General features: G+C 46.2%; 1 protein-coding gene across 1 annotated transcript in view; it reads right to left on the reverse strand.

The window, feature by feature from the left end:
• Positions 1-520: 520 nt before the first annotated feature.
• The window catches only part of deptor (DEP domain containing MTOR-interacting protein), a 38,320-nt gene continuing 13,614 nt past the window's right edge, over positions 521-25,226 (reverse strand). Inside the window, exons 6-10 of the mRNA XM_062531512.1 lie at positions 20,601-20,783; positions 16,630-16,767; positions 10,795-10,865; positions 8,380-8,484; positions 521-4,735 (exon numbers count right to left, since the gene is read on the reverse strand). Of these exons, the coding sequence (XP_062387496.1) occupies positions 4,607-4,735; positions 8,380-8,484; positions 10,795-10,865; positions 16,630-16,767; positions 20,601-20,783 (626 nt within the window). The 3' untranslated portion in view covers positions 521-4,606. The remainder of the gene's footprint in view (positions 4,736-8,379; positions 8,485-10,794; positions 10,866-16,629; positions 16,768-20,600; positions 20,784-25,226) is intronic.

Here is a 25,226-nt window from a genome sequence, read left to right on the forward strand (position 1 = left end):
CCAGACGTCCCCGGTTTCAGGGGACAGTCCCCGTTTTTGGTTACCTGCCCCTGGGAAAATACAGAAAAACGACCTATGTCCCCATTTTTTAAAAATAAAACTTGTATTTCAATCATAGTCAAATTGAAAATGTCCCGTTTTTTTCCAAATGTTTGGGATGATGTCCTCAATTTTGGTCTCGGACATCTGGTCACCTTCAGCCATGGGGCTCTTCAGTCTCCCTCTACACCATGACCCATGGACCATGTCTGTCGATCTCTGCACATGCAATTTAATATTTATTCAATTCATCACTTATTTAGGCTACCCTGTACTGTCTCAACACAACTTCATCTACTATTTGCATTATTGCATTTCAATTTGTACTGGTATTTTACTTGTGTTAATCTGACTTAAGTAACCTTAATAGTCTTGATAAACCCACGCATCATCCATAAAGACTGCTATCATAGCGCACAGCTGCAATTTATGTTGTCTCATACCAGACTACTCTGTTAGTCAATGAATGATAACCCTGGTGTAACTTCAGTTGAATTTATTCATGGGAGAAAAACGAGTCAACAGAGAATGTTTAATAAATCTGTTTATGAACAAACATGAGACGTGGCAAAAGAGCTGCACTGCAAGACAGATGTGGCACTGGAGAGCGTTAAATCAGCTCTCTGCTCTCTCCCACTTTACAGACCACACTGATACGCACTGGAGTGCTCTGGCTCTCTCACCACCCCATCACCCCAAGCCTTCTCAGAGCCCTGAACGCAGCAGCCACTTTTAACAGCCCATCAAAGACCGACTGTGGGAGATTCACAAAGCTAGTCGTCCTTCCTCAAGAGGCGTCTCAATCATGGCAGGTTTGTAGCTGTATGACTATGACGGGATTACGGTGTTCTGTGTCGGGGGAGAAAAGCAAACACCGATTGTCAGATATTGTAATGGCTGGTTTGAGTATCTGGTTTGAAGATTGGCAAGGGTTTATCATGCATTTTCACATGAGAATATACAAGTGAAATAGCTGACCCTTGCTTAGCAACATTGGTGTTATGCAATTAGAGAAACATCTTGTGCTTGTGTCATCCAACATGTTGCAAGTATTTTGATTATCACTGACAACTTTTGTAATTTTTTTTTTGCAAAGAGGTAGCCAGAAATAATGAAATATGTACTTGAAAGTGTGAACTGATACATTGGAGAGTCGAGAAGGGCAATTTCTCAACAGGGATGGGAAGGGCTACTCTGAGGCCTCATGATACTGTCTTTGCATTTAAAGTTGTGTTGGTCTGACACGGTTTTGTCGTTAAAAGCAAAACCATCAACACATTTTTAGGTCATGAGGTTAGGCCACTCTCACAACATTCATCAGCTTGTGTGGATGAGGACTGAACAAAGTGAGCGAGAAAAAAAAACAAACATCAACATCCTCAGAGATGGCGACTAGACAACACGTGAAAGAGTGTCACAGTCCACTATACGACACAAGCGACAGCTCCACATTAACAGATGTTACTTGTGAACTTTGTAGTAAGCACATACTGTATCAAACACATAGTGTTTCTATTTTCCTTTTGTAATCATCATGCACACTTTAACATATTCCGACCATATCACACACACTTCTCCAAAAAGGTTAAAACAGTCTTTTAAAAATGTTTTTTCTTCTTCTTCTTCTTAACAGTCTTATATACACTGTTGGGTTGGGAGTACACTATGACTGCTTTCTTATTTAAGTACAGTCGCTACAGTTTTGTATTTTCTGCATCCATTTAAAATACCACAATATTCTATATTAATATACCACTTAAGGTGTTGATGTACGGACTGATGTACTACATAGTCATAAGGTTATAACTACATGTCTTTGCTAACAACAGCTCTCTGCTTGAATAGATGTAACCAAAGGTTACAGACAAGAGCAACATGGAAGAGATGTTTAACTACACAGTGGACTTCTAAATTCTCCTATGCCACCAATCTACAGTAGGACTATGCAAGTATTTCCTTAAATATTGTTTTGGCAAAATGGTGAGTTACAGTACAGGTAAATCTTTTCATGGACCATGAACGATGACGTTTTTAAAGCACTACATTCACAAAAGAGAAATGCTTCTTCACAATAAAGAAAATACCAGCGAGAAAACCAATGTAACCGTATTCTCTGTATTCCAGTATTTCTGTTGTGTATCAGTTATTTGATAACGCCATGATGAATACAGGCCTAATAGGTTAAATGCTGGAATACTACGGGTTAGAATAATGATTGATCTATACAGTACACCATTGTGTATTGCTTTCTGGAGTGTCTCAACAGTATTCCCTTTGAAGAGTTGGTATTTTCAATTGACTGTAATTGCCATTTGTGATTTGTAGTGGAATGAACAATCTATTTGATACTTTTAACTGTAGTACTGTGAATATAGGCACAATATCATTATGCACCCAGTTCAAAATCACTGAATATATATATGTATATATATATATATATATAAATATTATCAGCAGAGCATTTCTCCTTTTATTTGAATGATAGTAGAATGTTATTACATAGTAGGTAATATAACGCTATTCTTGTATTCTGCATCCCCTGGAATGGGTTTCACAACCAGGCAAGGACATGTCTCATCACAATGCCAAGCTGAACCAACTGCCAGCTGCAGTTTCAGCCTCAAACAATCAGATGACCAATAGCAGCAATATTTACACAAATGTGTTGGGAGCGAAACCTGATGGCTTTGGCATTGCTGGTTATGAAAGCTGCTTACAGTAAATTCACCCCCTTCACAGAGTATTAGCAGATCAAAAAGGAGGACCGTTTAAGGGGAGAGGTTCAGTTGGACAGTTTGAAAGTGGCACAGTGGTGTTCTCTGCTCATGGAGGTCAGGCTCATATCCCAGTGTTTCTATCTGTGGTCTTCCTGTGGCCAGCTGGGCAGCCCCGCCTCGGCAAGCCCAAAGAAGACTGGTCAACGCTAAATAGGCCACAGTTGTGAATGAGTGCTGTACGTGTAACTAAGTGCATGCATGTGTTAAGTGCTTGACCTGCAACAGACCGGTGCTCACTGAGTGCCCAGGCTGTTTCCACATACTGTAGTTGTCTGTCACAGGCCATGATAAACGCCCCGTCCACCAAACAATAACTTGGACTGACTGCAGGCGGTTAGAAACTAACAGGTGACGGTTACAGTATAAAGACCCTGTAAAAGAGTTACCTCTCAATGATGTCAACTCTGTAAAGCGGGGTACACACATAACGATTTTATAAATCTCAACCGATTTTTTATCTGTGAGAGAACCCACACATGAAGATAAAAGAATCTTTCTCGGCTGCCCTCGGAACACACTACAGGATTTCCAGTCGCAAATATTATGTTTAAACATGTTTGAGCGTTTTCCGTCGTGTCATAAAGGCTATTGTCGGGAGAATGTTGACTCTTAACACACCACACACTACAAGAGAATCTCATAACATAATCTTAAGATCTTAAGATAATCGTCCATTGTCCGTCTTTGGTCGGAAGGGGGGAAATCGGGGTTAAATCAGCCCAATTATCTTTATGTGTGTACCCCCCTTAACTGCATCATCTGTCATGAAACTACACTGAGTTTTCAGTAGGCAGATGTGTTCCTGTTTTGAGATGTAACTGAGTAGAAGACTGGTAACTGAGTCACGTGATGATGTCATTGGATATATTGTATAAGAAAGTACTGGTATGTTACAACATGTGATCAGACGACTCATTTGATTGTCACAAAGCAGTGTTCTCAAAACCTTTGCCTTTGGCAATCAATCCCTTTGATAGTGACAATCCAGGTGTTAGTGTGCTAACAGCAATGACACACAGTACCACTGCTGTCCAAGCCTGAGAGTCTCCCATCCACACGGCATGGTTATCAGTATAGAGCTTTGTTCAATGAACCCTGTATGCGTTGTTTACCAGACCACAGGTGGCAACAGTGGTGCACCTTCAACGTGTCCGTCACCGCTCGTGCCAAATCCTGCCGTTGTGCGTCTGAGCCAGTACCATTAATTCTGTTCGGTTGTGGCATTTTCCCCCTAGTTGTGGATTCTACAAATGAAACCAGCCATCCAGGTGATGAGATGCTGCTGAACAAAATGACTGATGGGGTTTATAATGTCATACAATGTCATGTGGTACAGCAGCACTGTCCCAGACCACACTGAACGTCTGTTGGAATCGGAATATACAAAATGGTTGGTGTCCTTCTGAGGAATTAGGGTAGCCTTGAGTCTCCTGGGACAAAGCTCTCCTTTGGGCATGTTCGCTGTGTTCAGTGCAGAGGGGTTTGAAATGAGTCTCGCGCACAAAGAACGTGTCCTCTCTACACTGAGGAGAGCCAGTCAGCTCTCATCTCCCCTCAATCTCATATCAGGCCGTCTGCCTGAGGAGAGAGGAGCAGCAGACACAGGAGGGAGGAGGAGAGGAGGAAGAGGAGGAGGAGAGGAGGAGGAGGAGGAGGAGGAGGAGGAGGAGGGTGTCTGTCAGGAGAGCAGCGGGACACAGACAGACACCAGTCTTGCTTCGCTCCGTGGGGGTGGTGTTGCTCTGGCGACGGGCCGGCCCTGCTGAGAGGCGTGAGGGTTGGTCGGCCAATCAGAATTTGAGGTCCTCCATCACCTCCATGACGATGGTCCGCGGCCCGGTCAGGATGAGGTTGCTGACGGTGCGGTAGTCCAGCGCGAGGACGTTCAGGCCGTTCACGGACACCACAAAGTGACGGACCTGTGGAGAAGCAGGGAGAAGGGGCAGAGGCTTCAACATCACAGAACCCGCAGCAGGACTTCAAAACAGTTATTATACAGCAGGACGGGAGAACTGTTCACACGTTTTCATTTCAAACCTATTTTGCCAACTCTGCTACTAGTTTGCTTATTTCTTTTGCCGTACACTGTGATCCACCACCAAGTCTTACATACAATATTTGTTTCGCTATGTGAAGGTTACACAACCTTACATTATCAAGATATGCTGTGCTGTATGGAAATCTCAGATATCCAACAAAACCACCAAAGGTTACGTAAGTTCAAACAAGGCCCCATAATGGCACATGGCACATGGAGGCAATCTCAAAACCTGGCGCTGAGAGAATGCCAAACCCTCCTGGTGATTACAGTACATTCAAATTCCTGCCTCCAATATAAACGCTATTCTTGGCCTGGGCCCAAAGGTCTCAGTAACACGGGGGATGACACTGTGTGAAGGAGACCCAGAGAGAGAGAGAGAATGAGAGAATGAGAGATTTATTTTCCTCTCTGAATCCGATATCTTCCCTCGCTCCCATCTCCGCTAGCTGGCCGGCCGGTCGGCGAGCCGGCGCAGTCTGGACCGCAACCGCTAAGACAACACGCCGAGACACGCGAGCCGTCCGGAGCGCCGCTGGGGCCGGAGGTGTTGCTGTGTCCAGCCCACCTGGCGCTCAGCTGGGCCGGGCCGGACCAGGGGTCAGGGGTCAGGGCTGATTGCAGGGGCCGTTTTCTCAGCCAGCAGGGCAGAGGCGCGGGATTACATTACGGTCATTACTGACCTCCCGCGCCTGTAAAACCACAGCGCTGGCTCGGCTCTCAGCGCCATCGGTTAGCGGAGCCGGACCGCGCTGACCGGCAGACTGTAAAATCCACAGCTGTCGCTTTCCAACATCCTCACAGTTTTTTTTTTTATATTCTGTCAGGACTTCACACATTTTGTGCTTAGAACATAATCTTTGTAAAGAAAAAATGCTTTGTTTTCATTTGACTTTACCGTTTACCATCTCAGTTGTCAGCCCTTATTCAGTGCTCAAACTGCTAATACACCATGTCAGGGGTGGTGAACATGTGGCCTATAAGTTGGCCTTTAAAGCAACACTAAAGCACGTTTCCTCTGTTGCACGCACGCTAATTGTTTATCCAGCAAATAACGATGTCAACAGACAAGGTAGAGTATGTTGAATGATTTTATGAAAGTATGATGTATTGCCACATCGAAGCAAGTCAAATTTGTAGTGTCTTATGTCTCATTTAATTGAACTACAGATCCGCTAACCGATCTGCTAAACTTACATAGTGTGGTTATAGCCGATAGAGGGCCGCCAGGCGAATGCAGAATAGCTGTTCACCCTGTTATGAGTTGATATGATTTTGAAAACATTATTTTAAATACAAAAAACTCCTAGTGTTGCTTTTGTCACTCTTGCTGTTGTAGTGTGGGCATCTTTTTTGTTGTGCGGCTCTTTTGAATGAGTGTGGAATCTTTTGGGGCTCTTAATGCTGGACTGGTTAGCCACCCCTACACTATGTCATTTCATTGATGATGATGATATGAAGTAATCGCCCCACCCTGCTTCCAGTTGCCCCAGCAGACCCTCTGAGGGGGCAAATGACAGAAGCATGCCTGAGTGGAATAGCTGTCATGCTTTCCATTATATGTCTTACATGAGCTGGCTTCATTAGGATCTCAGTGCAGACTGCAGACTGCTAAAGCCGCTTCCCCTTTGTTCTGGTGGACAGCGCTGGGCACGTCAACTCTTCCCACCGCAGGTCTTTGGCACTTTGGACAGAGTTCAATATCCTTCACAACAGGAAAGCGGCTTCACGTCGGTCAGACCCACAAAAGGTGAGGACAGGACACACTGGGCCAGCGCAGTGGCAGAATAAGAACCGGGCGATGTCGAGCACGTCGGATCATTTTGTGTTATTCTGCAGGTGATGCGGCGGGCACGCTCGATTCAGAATCAGATTTGTGCCCCCCGCATGATCACGCCGGCGCTCTGGCAGCGCTCGCTCGTTTCCTGTCTGCGGTGCCAGCTCTGAGGGGTCATGGGGAGGATAGCATTCATTATTGAAGCCTGTGCGTGCCGCGCATACACCGCCGCTCATTACCGCCCGCCACCAGCAGAGGGAGCAGCAGGGCTACACGCTTGTCCTCTCTCGCGCGCGCTCTCTCCATCTGTTCTCTCTCTCTCTCCCTCTCTCTCTTTCTGCTTCCCTCGGAAGATCAGATCTCTCTCTCTAGCTCACTCTCTCTCCCCATCATCTCTCTATCTCTCTCTCTCTCCCCCTCCCTCACACACACATACAAACACATTTACACACACACACACACACACACACACACACACACACACACACACACATATCAGCTGGCAGTGTCTTTAAATAGCAGAAGCATGCTTTTCCCCCTTTGAGCAGAGCAGAGCAGAGCCGAGCAGCGAGGAGAGGAGAGGAGAGGAGAGGAGAGGAGAGGCAGCAGGTCTGAAGGCAGCCATCAGTGGGGCTTATGTAAGACGGCTTCATAAACAGAGGTGGAGGTGGGGGGATGGGCGGTGGACGCCGTTGCGTAACGCTAGCGGTCCGTTATGGTCATCAGCTGTGGCCTCGCTCCTCTGTCAAGCTGACATTGAAACAGGTCATTCCCATGAGAGGGGATAAGGAGTGGAGGACCACACATAGTCTCAATCGCCCTCACCGCTACACGCAGACTCCCTCCCTTTCACACGCGCTTAGCCACGCATGCACGCACACGCACGCCGCGCACACACACACACACACACACACACACATTCTCTCACAGAAACACTCCCTCTCTTTCTCTTTCTCTCTCTGTCTCATAAAGACACACAGACACACACAGACACACAGACACACACACACACGCACACAGACACACAGACACACACACACACACACACACACACACACACAGAGAGAGAGACAAGCGAGTCTCACTATGACAAGAGCTGCTTGTTTTGCTTATTACAGCTGCATCCTTGAGTGGCAGGGCCCCACTCTGGCTTCCAATCCACAATAAACAACCGGTCAGCAGCACATGACAGAATGTAACGTCTAACAAACACAGAGGAGCCCAAAAAAGGGGAACTGAGCCATTATTCATCAGGACCAATAGCCCGCAACTTCCTCAGCTCCAACATGTGCTTGACGTCGGTTATGTTCCAAACACTGTCAAAAGCACTTTCGGTATGTAATGTATGTAATAATCTATTTATGCGTACGTTTATACATTTGACACAGATTCATCCGCACCAGCACGCACACACACGAGACTACAACACAAGCAAGTGGCATTGACATTCAGTGTTCAGCGTTTGTGTGTTTCCAGTTATGTTGCTACTGTATGTCCACTTATGTTGCTATGTCCAGTTAAATTGCTACAGTATGTGTCCAGTTATGTTGCTATGTCCATTTATGTTGCTATGTCCAGTTATGTAGCTATGTCCAGTTATGTTGCTATGTCCAGTTATGTAGCTATGTCCAGTTATGTAGCTATGTCCAGTTATGTTGTTATGTCCAGTTATGTAGCTATGTCCAGTTATGTTGCTATGTCCAGTGTCCAGTTGTGTTGCGTGGGTTGAGTGTGTAAAATCTCCGTACCTTCATGCCGGCGGCGGCGGCCGGCCCACCGGGGTCCACAGCCTGGATGTGGCAGGGCTTACTGCCCCGCACCACAAAGCCCCAGCCCACAGCATCCCCCACTATCTGCAGGACAGAACCAGAGCACAGCACCGGGTTAAACACACACACACACACAGACACAGGCACGCGCACACACGTGCGTGCGCTAAACACACACAAACACACACACACACACACTTTCAGATTATCTACACTGTAGAACACAGCACCAGGCTAAACACACACAAACACACAGACACTTTCAGAGGATCTAGAACACAGTGACAGGCTAAACACACAGACACTTTCAGATGATCCACACACCACAGCACCAGGTTAAATACACACAAACACACACTTTCAGATGATCATGGGGTTCAAAAAGAGCACTCTAGAGTGACAAGGCCCACTGGTAAACAGTGATTAAATTACAACATAACATACACCACATAACACAAACAACAGCAGAGGGGAAAAAATGTGTGATTTCAAAAGAGGAAATGTTCTTCAAAACTGGATGGTTACGCAACAGTCCGTCTCCACATCAAACTACACATTTACACATTTTCCAAGACAACACCTCCTCTCTGGCCAGGCCTTTAACCTCATTACAGCTGGGCGCTACCTTGGGACAAACACTGGAATCTGTCCTATGTGTCTTGACTACAGTATTGTTTTCCTGATTTACAGCTCTGTGATTAGCGTCCTCTCACCCACGCTCTGGCGTCCGGTTGCTGCTCGCTGCTCAAGCGTCTCAGTGACCTGGCGTCTGTCCACCCAGCGGCACCACAGATGCCCCCAGTGGCATCATAAATTACTAATGGTAGGGAGGGATGGTACAACCATGGGCTCTCGGCCAATCTGGACACTATCTGGACGGCGTCCAGAGTGCAGTAGGTGTTTGCAAGTGCCTTGTCTGAGTTCCCAGCACATCAATTAAGGCCACTGGGAATCAGATGCCACATAACTTAGATACGGAAAACTACTGGCACAGGCTTGCTACAGTAGGCCTCTCACTATAACCATTGAAAACCTCCACTAAAAATCACTTCCATTTCACTATCAAACCCCTCGATATCCATCATTAGTTCAGTATCTATACTTCTAACCAGAGTCACCATCACAGTTCTTTTTGAAGATTGTTATCTAACATGGGAATCTTTGAGGTACTCTTCGAAAGCAAGTATTTCTTCTTTGCTCCTGCCTCCTTCTCAAGCAAGCAAAGTGTTGTTTACATGAAAACTTACATGAGTAAACTGAAAAGGGGGGAAAAAATCAACAGGAAGTGGCTCTGGTCTATTTTCAGTACAATTCGTACTTATCCGTTAAATTATTCACCAGAGGCCGAAAGCTGAAACGCGAACAGCGAATCTCACGTACACAGTCCTCCTTCTGTCAACAACATGAGACTCATGTCTTAAATTCAAAATGCTGTCGCCCGGAAAACAAGCGGAAAAAATATTCCAGGTAGTGTCTGTATAAATGTTGCCAATGCCTCATTTTAAATATTAAGAACCTAATCACACTGTCAACAAAGTGTGGGCCTCTTGTTAGCCTTGTAGATGGGTAGATAGATTAAAACAGAGAGGGTTAAAGCGGAGCAACGGAGTAATGAAGGATCTTTGGTTAAAAGAAGCGATTTCTGTGCAGTATGAGACATGCCCTGTTGCTAGTGCTAATAGTTCTACGGAAGAATCAGTAAAAGCCAGCTGCGTTCGGAATGCTTCGGGTCTGGATAGGGTCACTCCTCGTCCATGACTCCAGCTTATGGTCATACTTAACATCTAAAACCCATTTAACACCGGATTTAACCCTTCTCTATGTGTGTATGTGCATGCATGTGTGAGTGTGTGTGTGTGTGTGTGTGTGTGTGTGTGTGTGTGTGTGTGTGTGTGTGTCTGTGAGGCAATGTGAGTTTGAAGTAGTACACCATGACCTAGTCTCCGGCATACTGTACATCTGTGCGTTTATTTCTGTCACACAGCAAGATCATCAACTGCTGTACATGCATGAGGGATTGAGGGTATGTGTGCTAAGGCACATTACTGTGTGTGTGTGTGTGTGTGTGTGTGTGTGTGTGTGTGTGTGTGTGTGTGTGCCTGAACATGCTTGTGTATGCATGTGTGACTGCATGTGTGTGTGTCTAAAAGGAAGAGCCTGTGCATATATGTTTGTGTGTGAATGTGCATGCATGCACGCGTCTGCCTTTACGTCTGTACATATATGAGTATGTATGTGTGAGTGCATGTGTGTGTCTCAAAGGAGAAGCCTGTGTGTGTGTGTGTGTGTGTGTGTGTGTGTGTGTGTGTGTGTGTGTGCGTGTGTGTATGTGTGTGTGAGCGTGTGTGTGTGTGTGTGTCTGTTTGTGTGTGTAGAGAGAGAGAGGAGACCCACTGTGAATGTCCTCTTCATGTATGGGCCTCCAGGGGTTTGCAGCTCCTCTGGGTTCACTTGTCTTTTCAGCACTGCAAGGAAAGAGACCGTAGATGTGAGTGACTACACATACACACTCTGGCACACTCACACAAACAGACACACACACACAAACCCACACACACACACATACACACACACACACAAACACACACACACACACACACACAGACACAGACACACACACACAAACCCACACACACACACACACACACACACACACACACACACACACACACACACACACACACACACACACACACACACACACACACACAGACACAGACACACACACAGACATACAATATACATCAGCCTTGCCAAGGGCCAACTCAGATACAGTACACTCACAGTCACACTACTATGCATTCACACAATTCCACTGAGTCACGCGCCAACGCTTCGCTTTCCAGACTGCAACTAAAGGGCACACTGTTTGCGTTAGGGGAACGTTGCCACACCGTGACCATGAGGAATCTCTCTGAATGAATGAGGCCCCCCACCACCCCCATCCCCTCCGACAAACACTCCTCCCCTTGGCCTCTCATGCCATATGAAATGACTCCTGGAAAGACCACGCTCCAAAATACAGATCCGAACAGCACAGATGAGGATCACTCACTACACTCAGATGAAAGAGAGAGAGAGAGAGATTTTTTCTCTTTTTTTTTTTCTTTATTACTCAATATTACAGTATGTATTATTCTTTGACTATTATAACCTGATTGCTGCTTCGGCAATATTGTATTTACATTCATGCCAGTAAAGCTTTTGAATTGAATTGAAAATTGAATTGAGAGAGGTGGGAGAGAGAGAGAGAGAGAGAGAGAGAGAGAGGTGGGGGGGGGATAGAGAGAGAGAGAGAGAGGTGGGGGGGAGATAGATAGATAGAGAGAGAGAGAGAGAGAGAGAGAGAGAGAGGTAGGGGGGAGATAGATAGAGAGAGAGAGAGAGAGAGAGAGAGAGAGAGGGTGGGGGGGAGATAGAGAGAGAGATAGAGGTAGGGAGGCGTCTCTGCTGAGCATCGCTAATCTGATCAGGGAACATGTGGCCTGGACTGATATGCTAAAGTAGCAGGAGCTATTACCTTTGGGACTTTGTGCTTAATCAAAACCTGAGCAGAAGAGAGAGAAGCCTCATGCTTTCTTCTCCATCCACTTGAGCTAAATGGGGAAGAAGCAAGAGGTCAGTCCTGACCCCTGACAGTCACTGAAAGCCATGAAGTCTGACGATGTGTATCTATTTATGCACACTGTTGTGTTGCGTATGTGTGTGTATGTGTGTGTGTGTGTGTGTGTGTGTGTGTGTGTGTGTGTGAGAGAAAGAGAGAGATTCAGAGTTGTGGCACTGTTTCCTCTTTAGTAGGACGGAAGCTTTAACAGATAGCTTTAGCTTGGGTGCCAACGGAGTCTGAAAAGGGCACACAAAAAGGCATGACGAAGAACATTTACAATCTCGCTATCAGATGTGCAGCTGTTACGTGGAAAAGGGCTGTAAATGAAGGGCGGGAGGACTTCCCTGTAACCTCGCTGGGAAAAAAGGGATCACCATCACCACCACCACTAACAACAGCCAAAGTTCACTTTCACCACAGTCAACTCCCTGCATGTTTCCTCGCCCTTGGAATTTTAATTGGCGTAGCACTCAAATCGACGGATAGCAGAGAAGACTGAGACGTATTCATGTGTCTGCTGCTCAAGATGGACAAACACACGTGTGTGTACAGACGGGTATTTGTGTCAGTACATCTTTACCATCTCTACTCTCCCCATCCAAACATAGCTGTCCTTTATTAAATATAACTGATGGTACAGTACATGTTGATCCTCTTCTTAGTAGGAGACGAAGGCCATGAAGTGTGGGTCTTTGTAAACGGTACAAAAGAGATCTTATGTTACACTCACAGGCATCCAATATGTGGTTTGTTTTCCTGCGGGGGCGGGAGTCCCGAAAGGGAGTGATTGGCTGAATTAAAGAGCCAATGAAAAGCTCTCCTCCAAAACTAATATATCTTCCAGAACAAGACGACAGCTTCTCTTTACAAACTGAGACTCCTCATCCGTAGCATTCCCTTGCACCTCACACACTTGTTAAGAGGTCTTCTAAAGAGCATGGCCGCTAAAGGCCTCTGTGCATTCAGCACGACTCTAAAGTAAACGACTGAACAAAAGGGCTTGACAAATGGAGGGCTCCCATGATGCAGGCTCCAAATAAAGGTGCAGCATATAATACGCAGTGCCTCATTACGGCTTGAGCTGCGTGTCTTGGAAGAAGCCATTGCCATGGCTGCTGCATGCTCTCATTTCTGTGGTCGTTCCCTCTCTCGCTCTCTCTGTCTGTGTGTCTGTGTGTCTCTGTGTGTCTGCATGTGTCTGTGTGTGAATATGTACAGTATATGTGTGCGTGTGTGTGTGTGTGTCTCTGTGTGCATATGTATATTAGGCGTGTGTGTATGTGAGTGTGTGCGTGTGTCTGTGTGTGCATATATATGTGTGTGTGTGTGTGTGTGTGTGAACTGCTCCTCAGCTCTTCTGTCCCAGTGACAGACTGCTCTCTGGCTCTTCTCCTCTGCCTGTCCCACAGGGGGAACTGAGTGTCCCTGCCAGCTCTCTCACACACACTCTCTCTCTCTCTTACACACACACACACACACACACACTCTCTCACACTTTCTCTCTCACGCGCGCACACACACAAACACACACACACACACACACACACACACACGCTCAGAGCGAGAGAGCGAGAGTTGCTTGGGGTTGGGTCAGAGAGTTTGCATGCAGTTCACCTCCCCTCATCTCACCCCTCTCAGTGGGTCAGGGTGCGGCTGGGCCCTCCTCCCTGTTCCTCTCTCTCTCTCTCTCTCTCTCTCTCTCTCTCTCTCTCTCTCTCGGACACGCCTACAGTAGTTAGAGATTGCCCAATCATATTTGGAAAAACCTGTTTTTCCTTTGGTAGGATTGGCTGAATTTGCTTTAAAAAAAAAAATACAATGGAAAAACTTTCTGAAAAGTATTTTAAGTACGTGTTTCATCAAGCATGCTGCAGACATAATTCAACTGTTCTTTTCATGCACTTTTCAACACATGGAGATATCACGCGTACCACTCGTGTACGAGCTGACGGGGGCCTTAAATATAGACATTAAATATCAGCTTACACCGGGCGTCGTCTACACCAATGCAGAATCCCTTGTGAATTCTAAATCACAGCAGTAATGATTTATGGATACGTTTTCGTGAATGTTTTATAGAATACCAAAAAAAATACATGGCGTATGTTTCAACTGGACGGTTAGCTGCTCTTCTGTGTGCAGCTATATAGTGCTGCACGAGGAGGACCATCCCTTAATGGTGATTAATATTTCATATAGTATTAGGGCTGCTGCCCAGATGGGCCGAGGTGCAGTGGAAACCGACATGCAGCGTTTCTGTGTCGGCTGCTGTCAGGTGCCCTAGAATATCTAGAGTATCTAAACCGACGGAGGCTGCACATGTGGGAATTGGGGTCCAGGGTTCAGCCCTGGATTTTTCGCCGCAATGTCTTGGCTGCTCCAGCGGATCAAGAGGAGCGAGAGAGAGAGACACACACACAGGGGTTTATGGGAACAGCGATGGCCGTCTCCCATACGGATTACTGTCATCGGGTTGGAGCTATTCTGCAGGAGCAGAGCCAAGTGGAGTAGTGGAGGGGAGGGGAGGGGAGGGGAGGGGATGGGAGGAGGGGAGGGGAGGGGAGAGTGCAGACAGACAGGCCTCGGAGCTTCACTTCCTGTGCTCTTGCACTCTTTCCCAGCAGAGCTCAGGACGGCTCTACATGTAAGGGATAATGCTCATCAAGTCAGATATGTAAGGGATAATGTAAAGGGACAACACAATGTTCGGATATCAGATAAATAATGCATGCTCCAGGTGGTAATGTGGCTTGCATTATTTGCATTATTTTTGCATTATGTAATATTTTGCATATACTGTATATACAGTATAATATGTGTTATTTGTCTTACACCCAAACGCTGTGTCTTCCATTATCACTTACATTTCTGACGTCCCTAAGTGGATCACTCTCACTATTCTCGACATCAAGGCCTCTTCCAGTTTGGGACAACTCAGTGAAAACAAATGCATGGACAGCTGAAGCGAATTTAAAAAAGACACCGAATATTCGTCCATTTAGTCGGGTCACTTTTCCTCCCGACCCCACTGGTAGCTTGCAGGGGCGCTCACGAAATCCAGCCGTCGTCAGCTTCACACTAGTTCAGAATAGCTCTATGACATTTCCAGTGAACAAATGCACAACCACGTGATTTTGTTTTCACCAAGTGCAGCCCATACAGACCACAATTCAATCAAGAGGAAATGACAACGTGAGAACATTGAGAATGTGTTATCTCATTAATGCTTAGCGCCAAAACCAAAAACCAAAAATCAAACCAAAAGCATATGGGGAGTACAATCACCTTTTGTCTGTGCACAGGAACTCTGTGACACGGAACTGATAAGAAAGCTGGATGATCACGCAAGAATGTCCTCGGACAAGATAAAGGCTTGTAACATGTAGGAGTGCTTGTCACTGGCGCTGTGCTTGGAGAGGCCTAAGATCCAGATGGGAGTGTTTAAGACTGAGGGGCCAGCTATGCTATGCAAAAACCCTCTTAGCGTTTGAGCTGAAGTTTCAGCCAAGCAGCGTGGGAGGATGAGGCCCCCAGTTTCCTGCCTCTACACACACACACTCACGCACACACACATACACACATGTACACACACGCACGCACACACACACACACAAGTACACACACGCACGCACGCACACCCACACACACAAGTACACACACACACACACAAACACACACACACACGCACGCACACCTACAAACAAACACACACCCACACACTTGCACACACGCATGCATTCAGACACACTTGCACACACACATGCACACCCACGCATGCACACATGCAGACACACTTGCACGCACACACACACACACAACCCCCCCCCCCCCCCCCTCCGATAACAATCACGATGGCCCTAATAATTCTGTGTCTAGCTCCTAAGCGGCTGATCAGTGCGTGCAGCGGTTCTGACGGGCTCTCTGGGTCTGCTTCATGTCCAGCGCGGCGAGACCTAAAGCGGTGTGAGTGAGAGAGCCCTGTCAGGAGGAGCAGGCTGGAGTGTGATTGGTGGACTGGAGAGGAGTCGAGCATTAGCACAGATTGGCTGGAGAAAGGGACGTATGAAATATGATTCTGAGAAGAGGAGACTTCAGTGTATTTCTGTGTGAGGAGTGACTCAGCTTGGCTCATGGTACACACACACACACACACACACACACACACACACACACTCATACTTATCGTAGCGCTTGACCTGCCCTGACTGTTTAACTTTGGGATTTTTTCAGGGTAAATCACTGCACACTGTGCATGTGTGTGTGAATGTGTATGTGGGTGTGTCTGTGCGTACGTGTGTGCTTTTGTCTGTGTGTGGTATGTGTGTGTGTGTGTGTGTGTGTGTGTGTGTATGTGTGTATGTGTGCGTGTGTGTGTGTGTGTGCCTATAAATTACGTGTGTCTATGTGTGTGTGCGCGTGTGTGTGTGTGTGTGTGTGTGTATGTGTGTGTGTGTGTGTGTGTGTGTGCCTATAAATTATGTGTGTCTATGTGTGTGTGCGCGTGTGTGTGTGTGTGTGTGTGTGTATGTGTGTGTGTGTGTGTGTGTGTGTGCCTATAAATTATGTGTGTCTATGTGTGTGTGTGCGCGTGTGTGTGTGTGTGTGTGTCAGCGTGCACTCACCAGATTTGGGGTTGCAGAGCACGGGCGGGCTGCTGCTGAGGGTGGGGCTGCTGCTGTAGTAGCCGCTGCTGCCACAACTGCTGCTCATGCTGCTGCGCCGCACCGCCGACACCACCCGGATCTCCTTAGTGGGACTCACTGCAGGGATGGAGAGAGAGAGAGAGAGAGAGAGAGAGAGAGAGAAAGGAGGAGAGAGTGAGGAAGGGAGAGAGAGAAAGAGAAAAAGGGGAGAGAGAGGGGGGAGTGAGGGAGGGAGAAAGAGAGGGAGAGAGTGATAGTGAGGAAAGAGAGGGAGAGAGAGAGAGGACCCAGGGACAAAGAGAAGAAGCGAAAACATGATGAAGGAGAGAGATAGGCGAGAGACAGCAAAGGAGAAAGAGATGGAGAGATAGAGAGATGGAGGGAAGGCAGGAGGTGAGAGAGAGAGAGAGGAAGGAAGAGCATGGGTGAGAGACAGACACAACACCTGCTTCAGAGTCTCACTCCAGTTGCCACAAACAGGCCAGGGGAACCACAGTCACTGAGTCACCACCTTAAAGGAACACACCAACGCTGTGGGAAATGAGGCTATTTGCCTTCTGCCCCAGACTTTGATAAGAGGGCACCACTTCAGCGTCATACGTACTGTATGCACAGGTGCAAAAACAGGTGCAAGCCTCATCGCCGCTCTGAACCATATCTGAGCCAGTGGTTCATTCACAACCATATCTGTAGTGAGTGATTCAAATGAGCAACATAAAATGCCCAAAATCTGTATTTTCTGTTTGCACAAACAAAGATAGACATACGAGGGCTACAGAATCAAAGTGAAACCGTAAATAAATGTGTTCACCGCCTCAGTTCCCCCTGAGGTGTAACACGACGCAGCGCACCACAAACTGTTATTCTACTCCAAGTCGTCCAAGGTTGTTTGGAGCGGGGAGCCCGGGCTGCTACAAATTAAAAGCCTGTACATTCCTGCTGTGCAGAGGCACAGCGGAGGGCACCAGCCCGCCCGCCCACATCTGCTCCCTAACATCAACAAACACGGGCGCGGAGAATGCCCCCCCAGCCGTCACAGCGCTGCCGACGACAAGAATGCAAACAAGCGTGGAGGACAAAACAAGTGGTAACGGCCTGCTGCGTCCTGCTGTGGTCGGGTGGCAGCACGGAGACAAGAGAGCAGAGAGAGGGAGCGGCCAGCCCCAGACTCACGACAGAAGTTTGGACAGGAGGAGTAGCATACTGGGCCAGTCACTGCACTATGAAGTGCTTCCATCGATATGCTACAATGCTCAAAGGAGGCTAGATGGATTGACCAAACTCAAGGGAGAAGTTTTGGACAGAAGTAGCACTTGGGGCCAGTCACTGTATCGTACTCTGAAGAGCTTCCATCGATATGCCACAATGCTCAAAGGACGTTGGACAGATTAACCAATGGGCAAACGCTTTCTAGTGATCCATCAGCAATGATGCAATAAGGCAATCAATCAATAAATTGCTCTACGGTACAACACTGTTTCAAGGAATCCGGCTACATGATTTGGTGGAGCATGCTTCATATCAGTAATGGCTTTTCAAACATTTGAATTGCACTTCATTTGTGCAGTGTGGCCTTGACAAAGGACAGAGAGAGCGATCTCGGCTGTACAAAGCTCAGCGAGTCCCTCAAGCCTCAGCCACTCTGCTGTGTGCTCCCCTGACAGAGCTCTCATCTGGGGACACTGGGGATGCTGTGCTCTGACCCCTCACGCCCCCCCCCCCCCCTAACGGGGCGCTCCGCTCCTCCCCGCTCCTCTCTGTCCTTTGTCAAGGCTACACTGCACAAATGAAGTGCAATTAAAATGTTTGAAAAGCTCATTACTGATATGAAGCAATGCTCCACCAAATCATATAGCCGGATTCCTTGAAACAGTGTTGTAGAGCAATTTATTGATTGATTGCCTTATTGCATCATTGCTGATGGATCACCATTGCCCATTGCAATCACCATTGCCCATTGGTCAATCAGCCTCAGCCACTCTGCTGTGTGCTCCCCTCACAGAGCTCTCATCTGGGGACACTGGGGATGCTGTGCTCTGACCCCTCACCCCCCCCCCCCCCCTAACGGGGCACTCCGCTCCTCTCCGCTCCGAGAGGCCAGATGGCGGGGAGAGAGAGGGGGGGAGCGGGATTATACGATCCTCTGCGAATTCCCAAGCACCTCTCCCACCGACCGCATGCGGTCGTGGTGTTAATACGAGGTGTGCAGGCTTACGCCATCGCACATTAACACTGGCGCAAGGCCTCACCACTCACACACACTCACACACTCGCACTCAGTCTGTCTGAACTGAGGACAGCATTCATCATCACTGGACTCCCTGTTGGTAGCAACATATTTCATATCCGTGAAAAAGAACATTGTGTAACTTCTGGAGGCTGAAGTTCATCTGAGACAGTCGGAGCTCTCAGGCCAGGCGTGCTATAAACAAACACTAATCATTTTATGGCTGAGGCCGAATCTTGTTGCTCCTCTCACTGCTCCTCTGAGTGCCGTGTACTGAAAGTTTAAAAACGTTTAATGGAAAGGTGACAGGTGATGCTCCCTTTCATACTGTATGTGTCTGTCAGTAATAACGCACTACATAAAAGCATTATTCATGCATAATTAATTAAGTCAAAGATGCAAAGAGGAGTTAATGCATTTTTCTCAAAAACAGGAGTGAATCTGGCTAGCTTAATGTGAATGAGCAAATGAAAGTTAGCAGACATGCTGCTTCGTGTGGGCCTGGCCTGCGTGGGTGAAAAGCAGCCATCTTAACACACCCAGAAAGACCCAGCTGAACAGACACTATACTGCTCTGGTACAAGTTGGGGTTCTATTAAGGTCATTTGCATGTACAATGAGCATTCATGAACATTTGGCTAAAAAAATGCATATCAGTTAGCGTTTCCACCAACTGTGTTGAGCAAATTCACAAATCTGACATTCTCCTGATCAAGGAGGATCCTGTTGTAGGATCCAAACGTAAGGTTGACAACATGTCAGCACGTTTATGGACAACACTTGTGCAACAAATACAACAAATGTGAATGAATGATCTCCACTTTAATTGCATTATAACTATGCAAATCAAGAGTAAATCCACCACCGTCTGGCAAATCCCATTTCTCATGTGCATTAGATTGCATGCAAATTTCAAGTGTTTTCAGTCAGGATTTTCTTATTCAGATGGTCAAAATGTGCACTGAAAGTTGAATGGGAATCCAGCTACAGTGTGTGTCCTGATGAGCCTTGCCTAGTTGGGGGGAAGGGAGGGCTGACTAACACTGTAACTAATCCAGGCCCCTATAGCTGTCAGTGTTTTCTGGTTTGTGCAAACAACTTAAAATACTGCTAATAAATCTGGAGTAGGTTCTCTTCTATGCTTTATTTGAACATTAGGCCTATTTGGAAAGAAAAGCCACTGGCTTTACTTGGAACTGATTATTTCAATGGATTCATTCTGCTGCAGACAGAGAGAAATGGTCTTCAGCACATTAATATTCTGGAGGCGGCACAGACACTCAGTGAGAACCAGACACACTTTTGGAGGCAAATAAGGCAATATTTTATATTCTGATCACACCCGGTTTGTACACCATTTCCATTATAAAATTAACTTTGTTTGCTTTGAACTTTCCGAATACATCATGAAGTAGGAACTGAGAGTTGAACCTGTGCACACGATAGGCAAATCCACTCAGACCTTACCCAGCAGTGTCTAGTTCAACAAAACTGGCCAGCCAGTACCTAATCTAACATAACAGAAATGATTCTGAGGACACCCAACCACCTCAGGACCGGTCATAAAATGCTGTGTCATACGGCAGGAGGAAGCCTATTTAAATGTCACTTCACTCCAACAGTCATCTAAGCAAGCCGTAAGTGAGCAGGCACTTTTTTTATCAGTTATCTGGACTGTTGCACTGTGACGGGGCCTCTCAGAGGGGAGGGGAGTGTACTGTACCTGACAGGAAGCTGGTGTTGCCGCCCTCGTTGTTCTGCTTGCGCAGGCAGAAGGGGCTGTCGTGGCTCTCAGGGATGGTCTTGCAGCGCTCGTTCAGGAGCTCCATCAGTCGCCGCCGCCGCCGGAAGTTCAAGCGGAACTGGTAGAGCAGGCCTCCGTCCACAAAGTGGTGCTGGTTGGTGACTGTGACGGAAAACAAACAAACAAACAAACAACATGGCGCCGGAGTGAGAAGGAGAGGTCGAGAGAGTGGGCAGAGTTGTATCTCTGGATATGACACTAGCAACAGCACACAGGTCTTCCCCTAGTTAAGAGAGAGAAACTGAAGGATAATGGCTTCTACTGCTCACAAACAAGAGTGACACAGAGTGACACAGCCTTTTTTCAATACGAGAATATGCCTCACATCAAGTTTTTTTACTGATGAAATCAGTTAATCTTTGTAGAGAAGCGTAAGTAATCCATCAACTTTACCATGAGTAAAAGCCCTTTATATCAATATTACATTGGTAAGCCTACAATCCAAAAAAGAGAGGACCTACACACATTGAACAACGATAATAACAGAATAATAATATTAATACTACTAATAATAATAATACCACATAATAATAAAAATAACTGTTTGCAAAGCCCTACAACCATTTTAGCCTCAGTGAAATCTTCAAGAGGTACTGGAAAAAGTGCAACACTGCTGCTTTAGAATCAACACTTTTATTTGACTATAATGTGTTGACGTTTCAGCACTAGGCCTTCATCAGAGTAGCCTAGTGCCGAAACGTCAGCACATTATAGTCAAATAAAAGTGGTGAGTCTAAAGCAGCATTGTTGTGCTTTTCCCCGTACTGTACCTCTTGAAGAATTCAACTCCTAAAAAGCTGTAAAAAAAACCCTATCAAGGTATGTAGGTCCTTTCTTGACTTTGTAGCCACAGTGAAATCAAAGTTAATCTATGAAGTGTCTGAGATCCCCTGGTGTTTCACTGGCGTCTTAGACTCTCTTAGGAAGACTTGAGTGATATCAGTGGAAGTACAGTATGAGTATCAGGTGGAGAAGTCTACTTGTCAGTGGAGTTATACTGTACACTTCTGAGTGCTAGTCATGTGTGTGGAGAACACACTTGTTAGCATGTGTGATTACACTATTCACAATGCAGATGTGACCATGTGGGGCTGCCATCTGGTGCAGGCTTTTGCGTGAGTTTCTTAGGAGACACACGCCTCACTGTGAGTTTTGTGTGTTTTATATTATATGTTTTTTTTATGTGTGTTTGAGTGTGTTGTTTGTGTGTGTGTGTGTGTGTGTGTGTGTGTGCTGTGTCGGTATGTCAGCTGGCTGGGCCTCAGTCAGCCTCCACACACAGGCCTAATTGTTATCAGTTGTGCTGTACATGTGGGTGTGCAAGCATTTGTTTGTTTGTTTGCATGTCTCTCTCACTCTTTTTCTCTCTCTCTTTCTCTCTCTCTCTCTCTCTGTTAAAGCTCAATGACACAATGGGTAAAACAGCACAGCACTGGGCCACATGAACAGTGACTGTTTGACAAAACACTGAATGCAGGCTACAGTATATAGCCTATAGGAATATTTGACTGGTCTACTACACACAACACAAAGAATGAGTGTCTGTGCTGTGGAATGAGGTTTCTTCAACCACTTCAACCACATTCCAGCTGATAATGTCTCTGTGACCGACTGACAAAAAAATGCATTGCAGTGTTTCACTGGCTGTTCCGGAGAGGCCCGCAGTGGTCAACATGAGTAAGGAAAGAGTGAGGAAATGCCTCCTCTCTTCAAGCATGGTTATCTGTGTCCTTAAATAACTCATCACAGAAATAACCTTAACCTAAACCCTAGTTATGAATGAGGCACATCCAGACACCTTATACGGAGTCAGGGCAGGCTGACCATAAAAAGGAAAAACACAGGATGGACATGGCAACCTTTCACTTCCTAAAAGTATCAGCAATCAGCAACAACAACAATTAGACATTACAAAAACAAACGTAACATTTCAGTAGCAGAGGTCAGTACGTTTTATACAGTAAAGAGGAAGTCTTTCAAAGCAATGCTCCCTCACAATTCAGGGTGGGGGTAGTAGTAGTGGCTAAGGAGCTGGGCTAGCATTTAGTAGCCAGAAAAGTTGTGAGTTCAACTCCTGACTGCCACCGTTGTGCCCTTGAGCAAGACACTTAACCCCAAGTTGCTCTGTGGAGACTGGCCCTTGTAATGATATATGTTGCTTTGGATCAACACATCAGCCAAATGAATATGTTTAAGAAAGTGAAGGAATGAAAGAAAATACAATTCATAGTGTATAATCTCTATTACAGTATTATTTTGAATATGAGGCCATCTCTGACACATTATGCAAACCAATAGCTACTCTCTGTCCCTAGATGGAAAAGGATAGAAGGGTGTGTGTGTGTGTGTGTGTGTGTGTGTGTGTGTGTGTGTGTGTGTGAGAGAGAGAGAGAGAGAGAGAGAGAGAGAGAGAGAGAGAGAGAGAGAGAGAGAGAGAGAGAGAGAGAGAGAGTGTGTGTGTGTGTGGGGGGGGGTCACACAGTGTTTGTATGGAGTGGGCCAGATATGCAGTAAAACAAAGACTGTTTCATCTCAGCCCACTGCTGTCAGGCCATAATCAGATGGACAGCTCCTGCACCCTCTGCCAGAAAGAGAGAGGAGGGAGTGAGAGAGAGGAGAGGGAGAGGGGGAAGATAGAGAGATAGAGAGAAAGAGAGAGGGAGAGAGAGAGAGGAGAGGAGAGGGAGAGGGGGAAGATAGAGAGATAGAGAGAAAGAGAGAGGGAGAGAGGGAGAGGGGAGAAAGCGGGGGAGAATAATGAGGTGGACAGTTCTCTGGCAACCCTATTTTGGGTTTAATTCAGTTAGTGTGTGTGCAGAGAGGGGGAACAGTGTGTCGGAGGCTGAGTGAGTGAGAGAGACAGAGTGAGGAAAGAAAAGACTGGAACCATCAGAGAAACTGGGAACTGGGGGGGGGGATGTGTGAGAGAGAATAGAGAGAGAGACAGAGAGAGAGAGAGAGAGAGAGAGAGAGAGAGAGAGAGAGGAGAATGGGTGACAAGGACAGAGAGAGAGAGAGAGAGAGAGAGAGAGTGGGGTCATATAAGGCTGGGGCCTCAGTTTCTGTTGTAATCCTCGAGACAGATGGCCCCCATCGCCATGTGTCAGACAAACGTCACAGGAAAGAGGCAAACAGAGAGACAGAGACAGAGAGAGAAGCGTGTAGAAAAACATATTTTTTCTTTGAGCTTTTTAACGTGGTCGAGTGTATCCGTGCATGTGTCTACAGCAGACGAGAAGTTTCTCAAGTCTGTCAACTGCAAAGTAAATATGAGACAGCGGAATGTCCAGCTGTTGCTGACCATCTCTGTGGGTCTGAGCTCTTTTTGGCTTTGGTCTGCTAGAAAAGCTCTCTAGACCTTTAAGTAAGTGCATCTGAAGACGTATGCATAACAGCGCAGCACTTCCACTTAAAAACACTGCTCCTGGCAGAGGTCAAATGATTTCATGAAATCAATGTCATATGATGATAGTTGAAATGTTAACTACCAGAACATGACATGAATCACATGACTGTTGCTGACTGTTGTACCAGAGAGCGTTAAAGAGAATCTATATTTCTGATATATTATTGTTTCCAGTGATGCTTACTTGCAAATGACACAGGGTAAAGTTTGCCTACAAGCCTAACCTAGCAAGAAATTAATCAGAGATCATAGGCTAAAATCATAGCCTAAACTTTACCACATCTTACATTGCTGTGGTATAATTTTTATATATTATTATAGGCTTCTCATTTACTGGAATGTTTCGTTTAACCATGCTTATGTGCAATGAGAAAATGTCTCCCTCGGTGGAAATTTCCAGAGAAAGAGAAGACTGTTTGTTGTAGGGTATCTGACACAAACATACTTTGGCCATTAGAAGGTTAAGGGGTTTTGTAACATCCTTATTCCTGTTAATACTAACTGGATAGATGGGTCATTGTTGGGGGTAAGTATCTAGTGATTTTCCGTGTGTGTGTGTGTGTGTGTGTGTTAAGGGTATAAGAACTGGCTTCACCCACAGATGTGTGGGATTGTGACATATTCTGTGTGTAACAGTTTCCCAGTATCGTGAATAAAGCTGCAGTCTCACACCAGTTGTCTTGGAGTAATTTTGACCACATTGTGTAGTTAAACAACTCATGACAGCGCCACTTAAACTTCATGGTCACCCATTTGTGTCATTCCTTAAATTCAATAACGACACCAGGCCAAACGCTGCTCATTCTCTTTGTGTGTGTGTGTGTGTGTGTGTGTGTGTGTGTGTGTGTGTGCGTGTGTGCGACGTGCGTGCGTGCAGGAGAGGGTGAAATGCTAATCCCATGGCTTCTTTCTTTAAAACTTTTAAATTACTTTAGCACTCGTACAGCAAGTAAAGTAAAGTACAAGTACCTGTAAAGTACCAAGTGGTTTCATCCTGGGTTCTACTCTAAACCTCCTACTGTGTTATAGCATCCTGCATTCCTAATGTTATGCCTGTGTTAATGTGTGCTTTACTACCGAATGACAGTTAGTTTCGGTGAAACGTTTAATTTCTGTAGGTAGATACATAGATAGATAGA

Source organism: Sardina pilchardus, chromosome 3, assembly GCF_963854185.1.
Source record: "Sardina pilchardus chromosome 3, fSarPil1.1, whole genome shotgun sequence".
Taxonomy (NCBI): Eukaryota; Metazoa; Chordata; class Actinopteri; order Clupeiformes; family Clupeidae; genus Sardina; species Sardina pilchardus.